A 15,498-nucleotide genomic window follows, 5' to 3' on the forward strand; every position below is an offset into this window, starting at 1 on the left:
GCTCACCTGAGCCGAAGGCTCAAGTGAGCTTTTCTGATCAAAAAGTGCCCGGCGTCCGTCTGTCGTCTGTAAACTTTTCACATTTTCGACTTCTCAAGAACCACAGGGCCAATTTCAACCAAACTTGCCACAAAGCATCCTTGGGTGAAGGGGATTCAAGTTTGTTCACCACTCGGAGCTCCTCTGATGGCTCGTACCTCGCACACTAACCTCGGACGTCAGGTGTTCTACCATATTACTGATACAGTCATGTGATCCTTTTTGAAATTCATTTAAATGTTATACCTTTGAAATCTGAGTTACTTTGTGGCACGCCCAACACTATGTTTTTGCTTTCAAAGACTAATGACATAAGGATGTAAACAGGACCAATATACAAGGAAGAATTAGACAACTTTTTGAAGATCTATATGCAGAGCGAAATATGAAGAGAGTTACTTCACTCGGCACACCTCGGCCGATTCGTACCTCATCAAAGGTGACGGAATCAGCCGAGGTTTGCCGAATGAGAGATACTTGTAAGGCAGTTTCCGGCGGAGAAGTGTATCGATTTGATGCAGATTCAATGAAATTGAATACATAACAGATATGTAGGTGTTGAATACTCAGTATATTTAGACATAATTCCCATTTATTACTATTAGCATGTAAGGGTTGGATGAGTCTTAATTTATGACCTTGAATTTCGGTAAGAGTTATCTCCCTCTGTTTTTAATTAATAAAAAAATCCATTTTAAAAATCTTACCTGGTAAAAAAAAAATCATTTTCAATTGTCATTCTATTTCTAATGTGTTTTAGTGAATTTTTTCGCAACAGTATTTATTGATATTATTTGAATTTTTATTTTTAAAAAATTGCTCCATAGCCTTCAATGCATTCTTTGTCAAGTGCTGGGTGTAGTAAATCTTAAGAAAATTGAGAGAATTGGTTCTTGTCTATCAATGGGACCCTAAGGGAGAAACACCGTGCAAGTAGTTCCTTACCCATTCCCCATCTCTAGTTGAAAGAGAAAATTTAAGTACTATGTGATATACCCTCAGACAAAGCTGTCCAGTGAGTAAAAGGAAAACTTGTAAGAACCTGATCATACGCATTACATAGGAAATATCGATGAAATCTTCTTCTCAAGAACACCTAAGCCATTAATAGTCATATATATACAGAAGAAACCTTAGGTATTGTAGAATCAAGTTTGTTCAAATCATGACCCCCCACCACCCCCCAGTTGGGAGAGGACTATCTAATTTTTTTGGGAGAGGACTATCTAAGTTTTTCGAATTTGTGTCCAATCCCTTTGACACATTGTCAATAAAATATGTTCAAAACAAACAAACAAGACACCCCCCACCCCCCGGGGTTGGGGCACAACAGAGGGTCAAAGTTTTGCAAAAGAATATATAGGAATCATCTTGAAAAAATCTGCTGCTCAAGAACAGCAAAGCCATGATTAGTTTTATTATTATAGGAGCATCCACGGGTAGTGTAGATTCAAATTTGTTCAAATTTACGGTGGGTAGGGTGGGGCCACAATGACCAATCAGAGTTTTACAAAAATCTTTAAAATCCTTCTGTTTAAGAACAGCAAAGCCATGATTAGCAATATTGATATAGAAGCATCCTGAGGTAGTGTAAATTTAAGTTTGCCCCCCCCCCTTAGAACTTTTAATATACTGAACCGATTTCTGCTTCTTCCTAGCCAGTGTGCTCAGGTGAGTGATGTGGCCCATGGGCCTCTTGTTGAGTATTCTAAATCACTCTCTTCTCCTTGTTGAGTATCTAAAGCATCTTGCACCTAGTTGAGTATCCAAGCCACCCTCTTCTCCTAGTTGTATATCCAAGACCAGTTGAGTTAGCAAACTCATCCCTTTTTCCTTATTGAGTATCCACCGCCATCTCTTCCTCCTCATTGAGTATCAAGTTACCCTCTCCTATTCACTGAGTATCCAAAGCAACCCCTAATCCGAATTGAGTATTCCAAACCACCTCCTCAACCTACTTCACTATCCCAAGCCACTCCCTCCTCCTAGTTGAGTATCAAATTACCCCCTCCTCTTTATTGAGTATCTAAAGCAACCCCTACTCCTAACTGAGTATTCCAAACCACCTCTTCACCCTAGTTTAGTATCCAAAGCCACTCCCTCCTCCCATTTCAGTATACCAAGTCTAACCATCCTTCAGTTCAGTATACCAAACCATTTCCTCCTACTAGTTGGGAATAATATATCACCTCCTCATTATTGAGTATCCTAAGCCAACCCATCTCTCAGTTGGGTATCCTACCATCTCTCCTCCTAGTTAGGTATCCTAAGCCATCCCTCCTCCTATTTGGGAATCCTAAGCCATCCCTCCTTCTAGTTGAATATCCTAAGCCACCCCTCCTCCCAATTAAGTATCCCAAGCCATTCCTCCTTCTAGTTGAGCATCCCAAGCCACCCCTTTCTCAAAGTTGAGTATCCCAAGCCACCCCCTCTCTGAGTATTCCAACCCATCCTCTCCTAGATGAGTATCCTAAACCACCCCTTCTACTAGTTCAGTATCCCAGGCCAACATGTCCTTTTTTTGAGTATCCCAAGCAGCTCCTTTCTCCTTGTTGAGTATCCCAAGCATCTCTTTCCTCCTAGCAGAGAATCTTGAGATATCCCCTTCTTCCTTGTTGAGTATTCCAAGCCATTCCTCCTAACTGAGTTTCCCAAAACACCCCCTGCTCCTTCAGTATCCCAAGTCACCCCCCTACTTCAGTATCCCAAGCCACCCCTCCTCCTAGTAGAGTATCCCAAGCCACCCCCTTTTGCTAGTTGATTATCCCAGGCTAATCTGTCTATTATTTCTCTTATTATCTCCCTTTTGATCAGGTCCATCAGACTGTATTGACACCCTGATGCATAAGTTAGGGATATCTGCCAAATATGGAAAACTACAATCTCTTAAACACTTGCACAACTGAGAGATTAAGCAGTCATATTCTGTCCACATCTTTTCCAAATGCATTAAAAAAAAGATATTGCAGAATGTAAATTGATATAAATTTTGGAAAAAGACTCTGTTTTTTTTTAAAAAAAGATTTACAATATTTATTGCACAGTGACATGTATTTTATAATAATCAATATACAGATGTACACCAATGTAGTACAAATAACAAGTTCTTTAAACATCAAATATTATGAATGTTTCTCATCTTGTCCTTCATCCACAGTGGCATTAATGGAGTTTATACTAGGTGGCGGTAGAATGTGGTCATCTCTGTAAAAAAATAAAGAAACAAAATTAGACATGTCATTTCAAAAAATATGATTAAATTACAAAACTTAAATTATAAAATTGGTATAAAATGAAGTTTTATTGCTTTCTTTCTAAAATAATTCATTAAAGAGTTAAATCCTGATTTTGATAGAAAGATATCAATCAAAAAGAAAACAAATCTTAATTTAGATGTAAAAAGTGTAAACAAAATTATTTGATATTTGAATTTAAAAAAAAATACACATGCATTTTGCAACAAAGAAATGGAATAATTTACAAACAACATCGTAAATATACACCACCAAGATATTTTTCACAACAATGGTCACATGTTACAACAATTACACTAACTTGCCAAAAATGGGCATGATTTTTTTTTTATATCAACTGCAAAATTATTAATTTTATCCCTGCATTAATACATGTATATGTTTAAAGTAGGAAATACTCCAGATTGGAATGACAAAAAAGATAGATTAAATATACATGTTTTACTTGTAGCACTTTATAAATCTAGCTTCTGCTTTTTTCATAACTGGAATTTTAAACCACATCAGCAGAAAAAGTAGGGACATATTTCTATATTAACATGAATTAGAATTAGAGAGGCAATCTTCAAAAGTTCTCAAATAAAATAATTGCAAAAATGATATAATTAAAGTGCACAATATATCATTATCATTTTTCAAAGACAACATATGGGTAACCCCCCTGTTTGAGCCTCATCAAAGCAGGAAATCTTAGAAGTCCAAATGAGGGGACAATGGTTCTTATCTATCATTTGATTTCTTATTGAGAAACAGGTGCGGATTCAAATTCCTAGTCTTGAATCTGGGTTAGATATGAAAGTGAGTTTAATAATTTACATGTAATTCTGTGGTGAATTTACTGGTTCAATTTAAACTTGTGTATATGATTATGAAGGCCTAAAAAAATTTTCAAAGAATCATTTATTTGTAGTATGAGTATCAAAGGCCTTAATCACTGTATCAGAATGCATTATACATTTATTAATTAGTGTCTAAAAGACCTGGTAGAGTCATTTATATGATCATTTGCTTTCTGTGTATGTTTACTTAAATACAAAATTCTGGTCAAGAAATCTCTTCTTGATTTTAAGGCAATAAAAGTTTGTAATTCAAACAAAATGGCTGGATTTTAACCAGAGGTAAATTTGAATCTAACAAAAGGCCAGACTTGTTAGATGCAACTCTCTTATACACAGTTACACAGCTTATCTTATTCACTTTTAAAGCTATTTTTTTTTATTTTAAACCATAAAGGGCCATGATTCAGTCAGTTATCAATGGAAGTCCATGCAAATGTTAAACTTCTATTAAAATGCTGAAACAGCAATATAAGACATGTTTATTGTTTAATTGTGCTCTTGTTTTACATACTTCACAAAATTAAATCACAATACCAAAGAGTGTGAAATGTATTAACATACCTAAAGAATTCAAAAGAAAAACTATCAAACCTGCAAACTAAATAAGGTAAGAGCTTTTATTTCAATTCCATGCAATTGTATTCACAAACTGTACTTTGGACTATTGTGAAACAAAAAGAAAAAAATAATAATTTCAGTTATTTCAAAGTAAATCTCTGTAAATTGAACTGGAACAATATTGTGGTTGGATTCATAGAGATCACAGCCAAAATGAGTTGAGAGAAGAAAACATTTCACATAAAAAAAATGGTAAAGCTCAGAAAAATGTAGAGTTACCATCACAACAAAAGACCTATACCATATTATGTAGGTTCACATTTACTGCTGTTCAGGATAGTAACAGTTACTTGTGCCTGCATGGGATTGAGGGGGACTTAATTCTTTATCACCCAGAGTGTGGAAACACTTCCTATGATGCACTTGTACCAAAATGAATATCTTTACAATATACAAAGGAAATTGAAAACATACCAAGGTTTTTCTTTAAAACATAAATGTTTATGCAGAATTAGCCAGAATTAGTTCTCGGTAAATAGTACAAGGTTTACTTGTGTCCTTATGAGAAAGTTATGGTCAAATAAAAATACAGTTGAACTTCAGTATCTTGAACATGGATATCTCGAAAACCATGGATATGTCGAAGTCATTTTGAACTCCCAAAGTTCTACTTATTCCTTAAGTATTTTACCCTGGATATCTCGAAGCCTCGGTTAGCTCGAAGTATTTTCTCAGTCCCTTCAAGTTCGAGATAATGAGGTTTGAATGTACATGTATTTTATAATCAAGCTAGGCCAACTAAATAGGAAATGGTTACTAGGTGAAATTGACAACTAACAAATCAATACACAGGTGGGATGGGCAACAACATGCACAACAACCATGCTGTCTTACAACTGGTTGTCAGATTTAGAGGTGGACATTTCTCTGGAGTTTCTAGACACAGATACTTCGATATCATCACGGGCAGCTTTATACATGCTAGACTGGGCCTTTCTCTGTTGTCTATCATAATCACAATTTTGATTAAAAATTTCAACCCTCAGAGAAAGAAATGCACTCCCTTACATCAATAAAACGTAGCTACAGTACACGTACCATTATTGAAGCTTATGACCAAATCATTCAGTTTTGAAAATACTAGGGTCAGTCATGTATTCTAGTATTTTTAATAATTTAGACTTAATTTTTTTAAATTATGCATAGATATAAAATTCTTATATTTCATATCTATCTTGAATTCTTAGACACATTACAAAAAATAGGATTTTCACTTACTTTCTGTCTTCTTCATAATCTATCTGTTGCTTCATAAAGATGGCATTCTTCAACAAGTCTTGAATGTTTTGGAAGTGGACACTGCTCTTGTGAAGACTTTTGACAGCACTAGTACAACCATAACAAAAATCATTAAGTCTTTATATACAAAAAATTTAAATACAATAGGTACTGACAAATAACTGGTAGTCAGTTTTGTACCAACCAACAATAAAACTGTTGTATACAGTGGAACCTCATTAAACCGGACACTAATAATCCAGACTCTTCACCTTCCAGATGAAATTTGTGAGGAACAATCTATATATATATATATATATATATATATATATATATAGATATAGATAAATATATATAGGGTGAATTCACCATGCATCGGACACCCTTGCATTTCAACAAGTTCTAGCAATAGCGCTACCAACCAAGTATTATCAAAATAGAACTTAACATGTAGTATGTGGTTAAAATATTAATTTTTGACACAATCGTGCACTATTTATTGAGGAAATATCATTAAAAACCGATTTTTTCGAAAGAAGTCAGGATTCACCATGGATCGGACAATATTCACCATGCATCGGACATACGATATTTAAACCAGAAAAATATCATACCTTGATCTCCTTGCTTTGAAATTAGTGATATCAAAACATTTTTATCTTTTATTTAAAAATTAACCATCTAATTAAATTTGAATGACTATTTCAATCCACAAATATGAAGAGATTTTAGTTGCATCACATCGCCTTAGAAAGGCTTTAGAATGCTAGTAATATGGCAACTCGCGCCTTTGTCTCGTCGGCTATAATCATCTAGTTTAAAGAAATAAATTGAGTCCACTTCTAGTCGTCATATATCAATAATTTGTATTTTCACTGAAAATTTAGAGTTTCTATTTTCTATTTCCGTAAAAAGCAGCTGTCATTTGGGTTTTACATGAAAATGGAAGTGATTACCCATGCATCGGAAAGTGTCCGATGCATGGTTAATTTGTGTCCGATGTTCGGTGAAATATAGTTAAAAACAACTTTAAAAAATATTATACAAACATTGAAGTAAAATTTTTGAAAAATTTCTGTAAAATTATCAATCATTGACAAATTTTACCAAGGTCCGACCCGTTCCGTTGACGTCTATTTAAAAGGATGACAACTCTAAAAATTGCAAAATCGTAAAATTCTGGTTACTCCCCTTTGATGATGCCAAATATGACGTAATTTCAAGGCCATTCTTGTGGTATTTTTATCACATGAAAATAAAAATCGGCATCATTAAAAAGTTTAAATCTTCACCTTTAAAGGTGCTTAGACACAGATTTGAAGTTAATATTTTTCAAATTTTCTGTATAATATCACAACTTATATATTGCAATAGCATTTCACACGAAAATATAATTAAAAACTTATTTTATCTGGAAATTATTGGAACTACGAATTCCTGGACGCGTTTGATTAACACATCCTTGCACTTCCACAAACTTTATCTTTATCCTTAATATTTAAGAAAAGAAGCGATTTTGTTGTGTATTAATGAAAAACATTACATCTATAATCCAGAAAATTCAGAGTAGAAATGTGCGAAAGCAAACCCCCTCACTAATATCGTCAGCCCGTGCTCAGAGTTGTGTACAGAGTTTAACAAATTGAATACACCCGTGAAACGTAAACTGTTTTTGTAAACAGGGCACGAGCTCTGTTGTTGATAATGTTTACGATTCACCGGGTGTGTTCAATTGTTAAAGTCTGCACACACCACTGAGCACGGACTGACAATACTGTGAGTGGGTTTTGCTTTCGAACATTTCTACTCTGAATTTTCTGGATCATAGTTTTAATATTTTTCATTAATACACAACAAAATTGCCACTTTTCTTAAGTATTAAAGAATAAAATTAAAATTTATGAAAGTGCAAGGATGTGTCAATCAAACCCATCCAGTAATTTGAAGTTTCAATAACTTCAAGATGAAATAAGATTTTTATTATATTTTAGTATGAAATGCTATAGCAACATATAAGTCATGAAATTATACAGAAAATTGGAGAACATATTAACTTCAAATCTGTGTCCAAGCACCTTTAAGACAGAAACATGTAAAAACACAGGGAGACTCAGGTTCAAAAGTTTATTGCTTAAAGTTGTCCGAAGCAAGGTATGTGTCCGATCCATGGTTAACTCACCCTATATATATATATATATATATATATATATATATATATATATATATATATATATATATATATATATATATATATATATATATATATGTCTGTTAACTGTTAATCCAGACACTTCATTAAGGACAATTTGCATAGGTACACAAATATCCAGATTAATGAGACTTAACTGTACTAAAAACAGCAGAACCAACCATAAATACAAAAATTTCATTTAATGTTATATATTCTTACTGTGTGGCATATTCTGTGTCAAAACTTGCACCCTGAACCTCTTGTTGTGTCTCCAAAACTTCATGCTGTACAACAAATTTGATAAAAATCACAATTATTTGTGTATTTCCTTCATGCTAACAATGTTCAGAGTTACAAGTTGATCTTCCAGTACTTATTAAAGTCATGATATATTGCTTCTTTAGTGATGGCAGCATTGCTGTGTTCTATTTAGAAATGTTCAAATAAAATTTCAATCAAAACCAAACAAAATCTTATACCTTTTGTTCAACAAGCTGTGGGAGTGACTTTCTTACATGTTCCTGAATGCGGAAAAAAGCTAAGGATGGTTCATTGGCGACTATGTTCATACTCTCTGATATCTTTTCAGCAACTGAAAAAAAAATCATAGGACAAAATCATAAATCTGTTGGGTAAAAATAATTTCATTTCAGTTTTTCATCATCTGATTTTTTTCTAAAGGAAAGTAACAATTGCATGTTAACCTTTCTTAACTTTATGCTCCATCTCTTCATCTTGTGCTTCTCGAAATAAATTACTGGTAGTCATCATGTTGTATCGAATATCCCCTCCTGAAATTAATAAATTTACTTTATTTCAGGTCTTAAGAGCTAAATTTACATAATATGATTATCATGTCTTCTGATTTAAGTGGTAAATCTTGAGTGAGCTTCCATAACTGTGAGCACTCCTGGAGATTTGTGCAAAAAGATAACATCATCCTGCTTTAATAATTATAATGTAAGACCTCTCCCACAATACATTATTCTGTTCAATGGTACACATACCCCTCTCATCTGATTGCAATTTAAACATATATAATTATGTGCCAGTTCAATATGCAGGTCTACATGTGGGAAGACCCAAATATCATAATAAAGAGGTAAGTTTTTCACTAAAGGTATGCACGGAGTAGTATTTCACTAATCTTTCTTCTATTCACTGCTTCTTGGTTGGTGAGGAGAGTCACCCATAATAAAATAAAAACATCAGTTAACATTTTCCTATTTTTTGATTCCTCCTTTTTTTCTATTTTTATAACAGTTTATAATGAATAGGAATGAATGACTATATTAAGAAAGCAAATATTTCATGAAAAGCCCCGTGATATGATCCTTAATTTGTGTTCATCAACCTAACAATACAGATCTACTTTATGACTGTTCATTCTAAGATTTAACTGTATTACATTAACCTGAAGGGATCACCCCTTCGAAGGCTTTCCAGGCTTGCTGCATGCAGTTTAACCTGTCTGAAATGGAGGGAGACTCAACTGCATCATGAGAAAAGCTAGCTCAACTTCACTTCAGAGAAGCTTCATTCTGAAGCTTAGCATGGGTCCTCTCTGAGTGGGCTTGATCTCTACAGTAAAGGCAACCTATGCAGTCCACTGATACTTGGCTCCTAAACCAGGTCCAGCACAATCTCTTGATTAAGCTATATAGCTTGAAATAGCTATATAGCTTTATTAAGCTATTCAAATAGCTTGATAAAGCTATTTATATGCAGGTTTTCACAAAAATGTTATTTGTACAAAATAGACAAAAAGTCACAAGTATTTGACTATTCACATATGTAATATGGGTTATCAAATCAACAACCCAAATCAAAGATAGTTCTAACATTGCAGCATTTGAATACTTTTAAGCAAAAGATGAATTTCCATTGTTTGGGTAACTGTACACTACCTTGTGTGCGTTGAGGCATGGATAAGTATGATTGCTTCTCATTGAACTGAATTATTACCAATCAATTATCTTGTTGACCATAATAGGCCTCCTTTATAATTTCATTGAAGAAGTAACTGTATCAATTGCTTTATATAGCCCCAAAACTTTTAGAACTTTGAGTACAAAGTCTCTTAAGGAGACGCAATTTGATGAGTGATTTTTACATGCATTATTTTCATAAGAGTTCAAGGTTGAATATCATCACTGCAACAAGGTGCAACTTTTTGTGCATACTTGGAAAATAATACATGTGAGAAAAAAGTGTGATAAAATAGCTAAATCAAGCTATTCTGAATAGCTTAATTAAGCTATAAAGCTAAATCAAGCTATATAGCTTAAACAAGAGATTGTGCCAGACCTGTAAACAGGTAAATGGACACAAAGTCTTAGCCCTAGAGAATCCTGCAATAAGACACCAAACAAAAGGGTCATTACGCTAGCACCAATTTTGTATCATGAAGTGGTCACTTATCCAAAGACTATTCGGGCTCTCTGCAGCTCAATCTGCCTGAAAATTTCAGCAAAATGGAGGACCACATCTGTCATCAAGCATCAAAGCTAGCTCGCTAGCGGGACAGTTTTGAATTCCCTATATGCTGTCTATGGCACGCCAAATTCACAAAAATGAGCTAATCATAGTTTCACAGTTGATAAACTAGGTTTATCCATTGTAAACTATAGTTTACAAACCGTAAACTATAGTTAACGATGATAATCTATAATTCACATCTGTAAACTATAGTTTACACGATAATCTATGTTTCACAAGCGTAAACTATAATTAACACGGAAAACAATCATTTGCTACTGCAAAATATAGTTTATCTGATAAATATAGTTTCACGATTTGTAAACTATGATTTACAACTCTAAACTATACTTAACAAATGTAAATTATAGTTTAGGCTTTGTAAAGTATACTTTACAGACATACAAAGCGCCAAATTAACAAAAATGCGATAAACATAGTTTTACACTTGAGAAACACAGTTTAGGAACAGAATCTCTTATTTTGTGTATGGGAGATGCACAATTTTCTGTGAAACTAGATTTCACGACTCTAAACCACAGTTTATGATCAAAACTATAGTTAACAATAGTTTTTTTGTAAATTATAGATCGGCTAATCCTATAGTTACAGCATTATAAGATTTTGCTATGTAACGACAATTGTTGTTAAATATATATGCATGTATATTTCTTGTTGGCATTAAAAGTAAATGTTCTATTATTTTAAAGCAAATCTAGTTGGAAATAAAAACAAAAATGACAGGAAAATTATTGATTAAAATTTCATTTTTTTTTATTTAAAAGAGAAAAATAGAGACCGAAATGCGTGATCTGTCATTAATAAAATACATGTATATCTTATATTCATGGTCTGTAAATAAAGACATAACACAGTACGTGTAACATTGCAGGTGCGGAATTTATTTTTCAACAACCGAATTTTCTTCATACATAAATAAAAGTGGCCTTTTACGGAACAAACACAACAAATATTTGGGACTTCTCTCTCATTCTCTCTTTCTTAAATTCAAAGGAGGACGTTGAAACCCCCACAACCCTATCTATATCCGCCACTGCATTTCCTCTCTTTCAGTTTATTTGTTTTGGTGATGAGATGTGGCGGGAAAATGCTTGGCAAATTGTAAAACGCGCTTCACCTTCCTCTGCTTGAGCAAAAATCTCGTAATATTCTGTCTTTTAAAAAAATTAAAATTTTATCATATTTTTAAAAATTTCCTATAGGAAATGTATATATACACAACATTTTAAAACAAATGCAATTAATCCTGTTTAAATAGAGAAAGTAATATTGATTATATATAACTCGGTCTTTGCTTTAGATAATGCCCAACACGTGTCCTCCGCACTGATAAAACCTATGCCCAATTATTGCTTCTCGCGATTGGTGCCGCGAAATTTCGAATTGAAAACTATCGTTAACAGTTAACAGGTGTTTAGATTCATAAACTATATTTAACAACTCTTAACTATAGTTTACGAGTGTGAATTATAGTTTATGACTATAAACTATGATTGGCAAATGTGAATCATAGTTTAGCTCTCAAAACTATAGTTTACGATCGATAAGTATAGTTTACATCTGTTAAATATAGTTTGTGAGTATAAATGACAGTTAACTATAGTTTACAACTGAAATCTATGGTTAACAAATGTAAAACATATTTTATCTGATAAATATAGTTTCACGATTTGTAAAACTTTGATTAACAACTCTTAACTATGGTTAACGAATGCAAATTATAGTATACATATGAGAATCTATATTTATCAGCAAAATCTATTGTTAACGTTTATTTACAGCCAGATAAACATAGATTAGCATTCGTAAACTACACTATATACAACCGTTAAATATAGTTTTACAAATGCAAACTACAGTTAACAAATCGTTAACTATAGTTTACAGTTCGTAAACTATAGTTTACAATCGATAAACAGACTAGTTTATCAAATGTTAAACTGTTTATCTAATTTTTGTGAATTTGGCGTGCCATAGCTGTCAGTTACATTTATTTACCTTGCATCTTTCTGTCTGTTATGTATGTATAATTGATAGCATTATCCATTCGGAAACATATTGTTCATTGATCAATATTCATAATATCCAACCGGAAATGAAATATTGCTCACTAAATTACATAAAAAAGATCAAACGATTAAAATCCGAATTGATATTGGTATAACTAAATACAGTAACAAGTTGCTGTTCATGAGGGGTGAAATCAATAGTTCAACGTATGATTAAAAAACAAAAACAAAAAAACAAACAACAAAAACAAACAAAAAACCAACAAACAAACAAACAAAACAAAAACCAAAAAAAACAAAAAAAAACAACTAAATTCACAAAGTTTTCATTAAAAAACTAAATGTGATGAATGTTGATTCACACCTGATTATGAACTACTACTATGCATTAACATTGTAAATAACCTATTTCTTTTATTAATTGATAGAAAGAAATGTACTACAAGCATAGAATCTCACTTACAATACACACGCAATCCTGTGTAATTATAGATGTTGGACACCCCCCCCCCTCAAGGCCTAACTATCTTAACTTTCTTTTAAATCAGTCACTGTCATCGATCTATATATATATATATATATATATATATATATATATATATATATATATATATATATATATATATATATATATATATATATATATATCAATGTTCTCAACCCCCTCCTCCCTACTCCAGGCCCACCCCACCACCGCCATCAAAAAGAGGGGGTCGATAGAAGCACATACATATTGTTAAAGACCTGCCTTTTTATTCATGCCTTTGTATACCTATTTAATAAGAAATCATTAATATCTTATCAACTCTCCCATGGACGCCCTGTGCAATATAGTGATATCCAAATAGCTATGATTTTTTACGATAAGTTCGACTCTAATCGAACATGACTAATGATGACAGTTTCATTATTCATTATATACATTATATCATTTTAAGCATTGTACTCTCATTTTATTCGATAATCCGGTAATGAAATTTTAATATATAGTTGATTCATGCATTTATCTGGTATCCAATAAAACATCATGAAAAATATACTACTACGTACGAAAGCCTATTAGGATCAAACTACGGTAAAAAAAAAATTTAAAAGGCGTTATAACGCCTTTTGAAAAGGCGTTATAACGCGGAAAAAGGCACGCAAATAAAGGCGTAATTACGCCTTTCCAAAAGGCGTTATAACGCCTTTCCAAAAGGCGTTATTACGCCTTTCTAAAAGGCGTTATTACGCCTTTTAAAATGGCGTTATTACGCCTCTTTTTTTTCAATACATGACTTACTTAGCCCATGCACCCTGGGGGCTGATTATAATTAGATTTCTAGGAAAAAAGATTTTTAAATGTGTAAAATATTTTCAGTGTTAAACCAACTTAGTCCTTCTCTGATGCCAGACGCTTTTACCAAGGTGTATGGATTTCAGAAATTTTGTTGAAGGCTAATTGCTCATTATACCTATGCAAATACTTTGCCTGTTTTTTACCAAGAGGAGAGAAAAATATTTCAAATTTGACATGAATTTTTAATACGTGGCTAGCAAAGCCCAAAGCTGGTTCTGCCTATATCCTGGATTTTCAAAAGTAGAGTGTTGACTTCTCTTAATATGCATGCAAAATGCAAACAACTGCCTGCGAGATGTGCAGGAATATAGAAAATACTATAATTTATAATATAATTTATAATATTAAAACTATAATCTAAATATTGCATAAATAAAGATGGCTTTGGTTCAATCTTTCATATATTTACTATTTTAAAATAACGCCTTTCCATTTTTGGATACAACTCCTTTTCAAACAGGCCGGTAGTACGAATGTGAGTGGGGGGGGGGGGGTCCCCCACCCCACTTTTTGGGAGAATAGTCTTGCTATAGTTTAAATATAAAAAATCATTTATTGATTGCTTGGTCCCTTAACATTTTGTTGCAGTATGGTTAAACTCGGGCAAGTCATTGCATTTAAAAAAAGTTTTACCGAAAAATTAGAAAAAGTTTCCCCTCAAGTTTAGGCATTTTATTTTTTTCGGGGGGGGGGGGGGGGTCTTGTTTTTTTGTTTGCTTGTCAATTTTGTGGGACCCCTCCCCCCCCCCCCCACTTTAAAAGCACGGGCCTGTCAAAGACATAATAATGGCGTATTAATGCCTTTTAAAAAGGTGTAATAACGCCTCTTGAAAAGGCGTAATAACGCCTTTTGGAATGGCGTTATAACGCCTTTTGGAAAAGCGTAATAACGCCTTTTAGAAAGGCGTAATAACGCCTTTTGGAAAGGCGTAATAACGCCTTTTTTCGCGTTATAACGCCTTTTCAAAAGGCGTTATTACGCCTTTTTTCGCGTTATAACGCCTTTTCAAAAGGCGTTATAACGCCTTTTAAATTTTTTTTTACCGTAGTTTGATCCTAATAGGATTTCGTAACTACGTATAAGATACTGTTTATGATATTTTTTTTTACTAACCTATATACTTGAATATATTATTTTTTCAATTATATATTTATATATATATATATATATATATATATATATATATATATATATATATATATATATATATATATATATATATATATATATATATATATATATTACATTATTAAAAAAGATATATATCAAGATTCTTTTTTTTTGGGGGGGGGGGCGTATTTGGCATGTGCGGGTATCTTTTTTTAACCCCAGGCTCGGAAAAAAATATTCTCTTTAGAGAAATGGACAGGCTTTCGCCTACATCCAGGCGATGTAGGCGAAAGCCTGTCCACTTCTCTAAAGAGAATAGGAAAAAAAGACAGATAGACTATTAGTGCCTGTAATGTTATTTAACTTTATAGACATACATAA

At 33.0% G+C, this 15,498-nt stretch overlaps 1 protein-coding gene across 2 annotated transcripts; it reads right to left on the minus strand.

Annotated features, from left to right (window-relative positions):
* Positions 1 to 3,010: 3,010 nt before the first annotated feature.
* LOC133200512 (BLOC-1-related complex subunit 8-like) lies at positions 3,011 to 12,744 on the minus strand. 2 transcript variants are annotated; one of them, XM_061336301.1, is made up of 7 exons: positions 12,657 to 12,744; positions 8,864 to 8,950; positions 8,639 to 8,751; positions 8,379 to 8,443; positions 5,969 to 6,076; positions 5,585 to 5,695; positions 3,011 to 3,243 (listed from the first exon to the last, which is right to left on the minus strand). In XM_061336301.1, exons 1-7 carry the CDS (start codon positions 12,703 to 12,705, stop codon positions 3,162 to 3,164), a joined length of 615 nt encoding a protein of 204 aa, XP_061192285.1. In that variant the 5' UTR covers positions 12,706 to 12,744; the 3' UTR covers positions 3,011 to 3,161. The 2 variants fall into 2 exon arrangements, with proteins under 2 accessions (XP_061192285.1, XP_061192291.1); XM_061336307.1 differs by lacking the exon at positions 5,585 to 5,695.
* Positions 12,745 to 15,498: the final 2,754 nt, after the last annotated feature.

Source organism: Saccostrea echinata, unplaced genomic scaffold (genome assembly GCF_033153115.1).
Source record: "Saccostrea echinata isolate AGI-Se365-2 ecotype Australia unplaced genomic scaffold, CSIRO_AGI_Sech_v1 ptg000002l, whole genome shotgun sequence".
NCBI classification, from domain to species: domain Eukaryota; kingdom Metazoa; phylum Mollusca; class Bivalvia; order Ostreida; family Ostreidae; genus Saccostrea; species Saccostrea echinata.

What these genes read in the sequence shown, in the direction of transcription:
- LOC133200512 (XM_061336301.1), bottom strand. Translation starts at nt 12,705, where the DNA reads ATGGATAATGCTATCAATTATACATACATAACAGACAGAAAGATGCAA. An exon ending in AACAGACAGAAAGATGCAAG is followed by an intron (nt 8,951 to 12,656) that starts GTAAATAAATGT and finishes TATTAATTTCAG; the next exon opens with GAGGGGATATTCGATACAAC. An exon ending in GATTATGAAGAAGACAGAAA is followed by an intron (nt 5,696 to 5,968) that starts GTAAGTGAAAAT and finishes TGATTATGATAG; the next exon opens with ACAACAGAGAAAGGCCCAGT.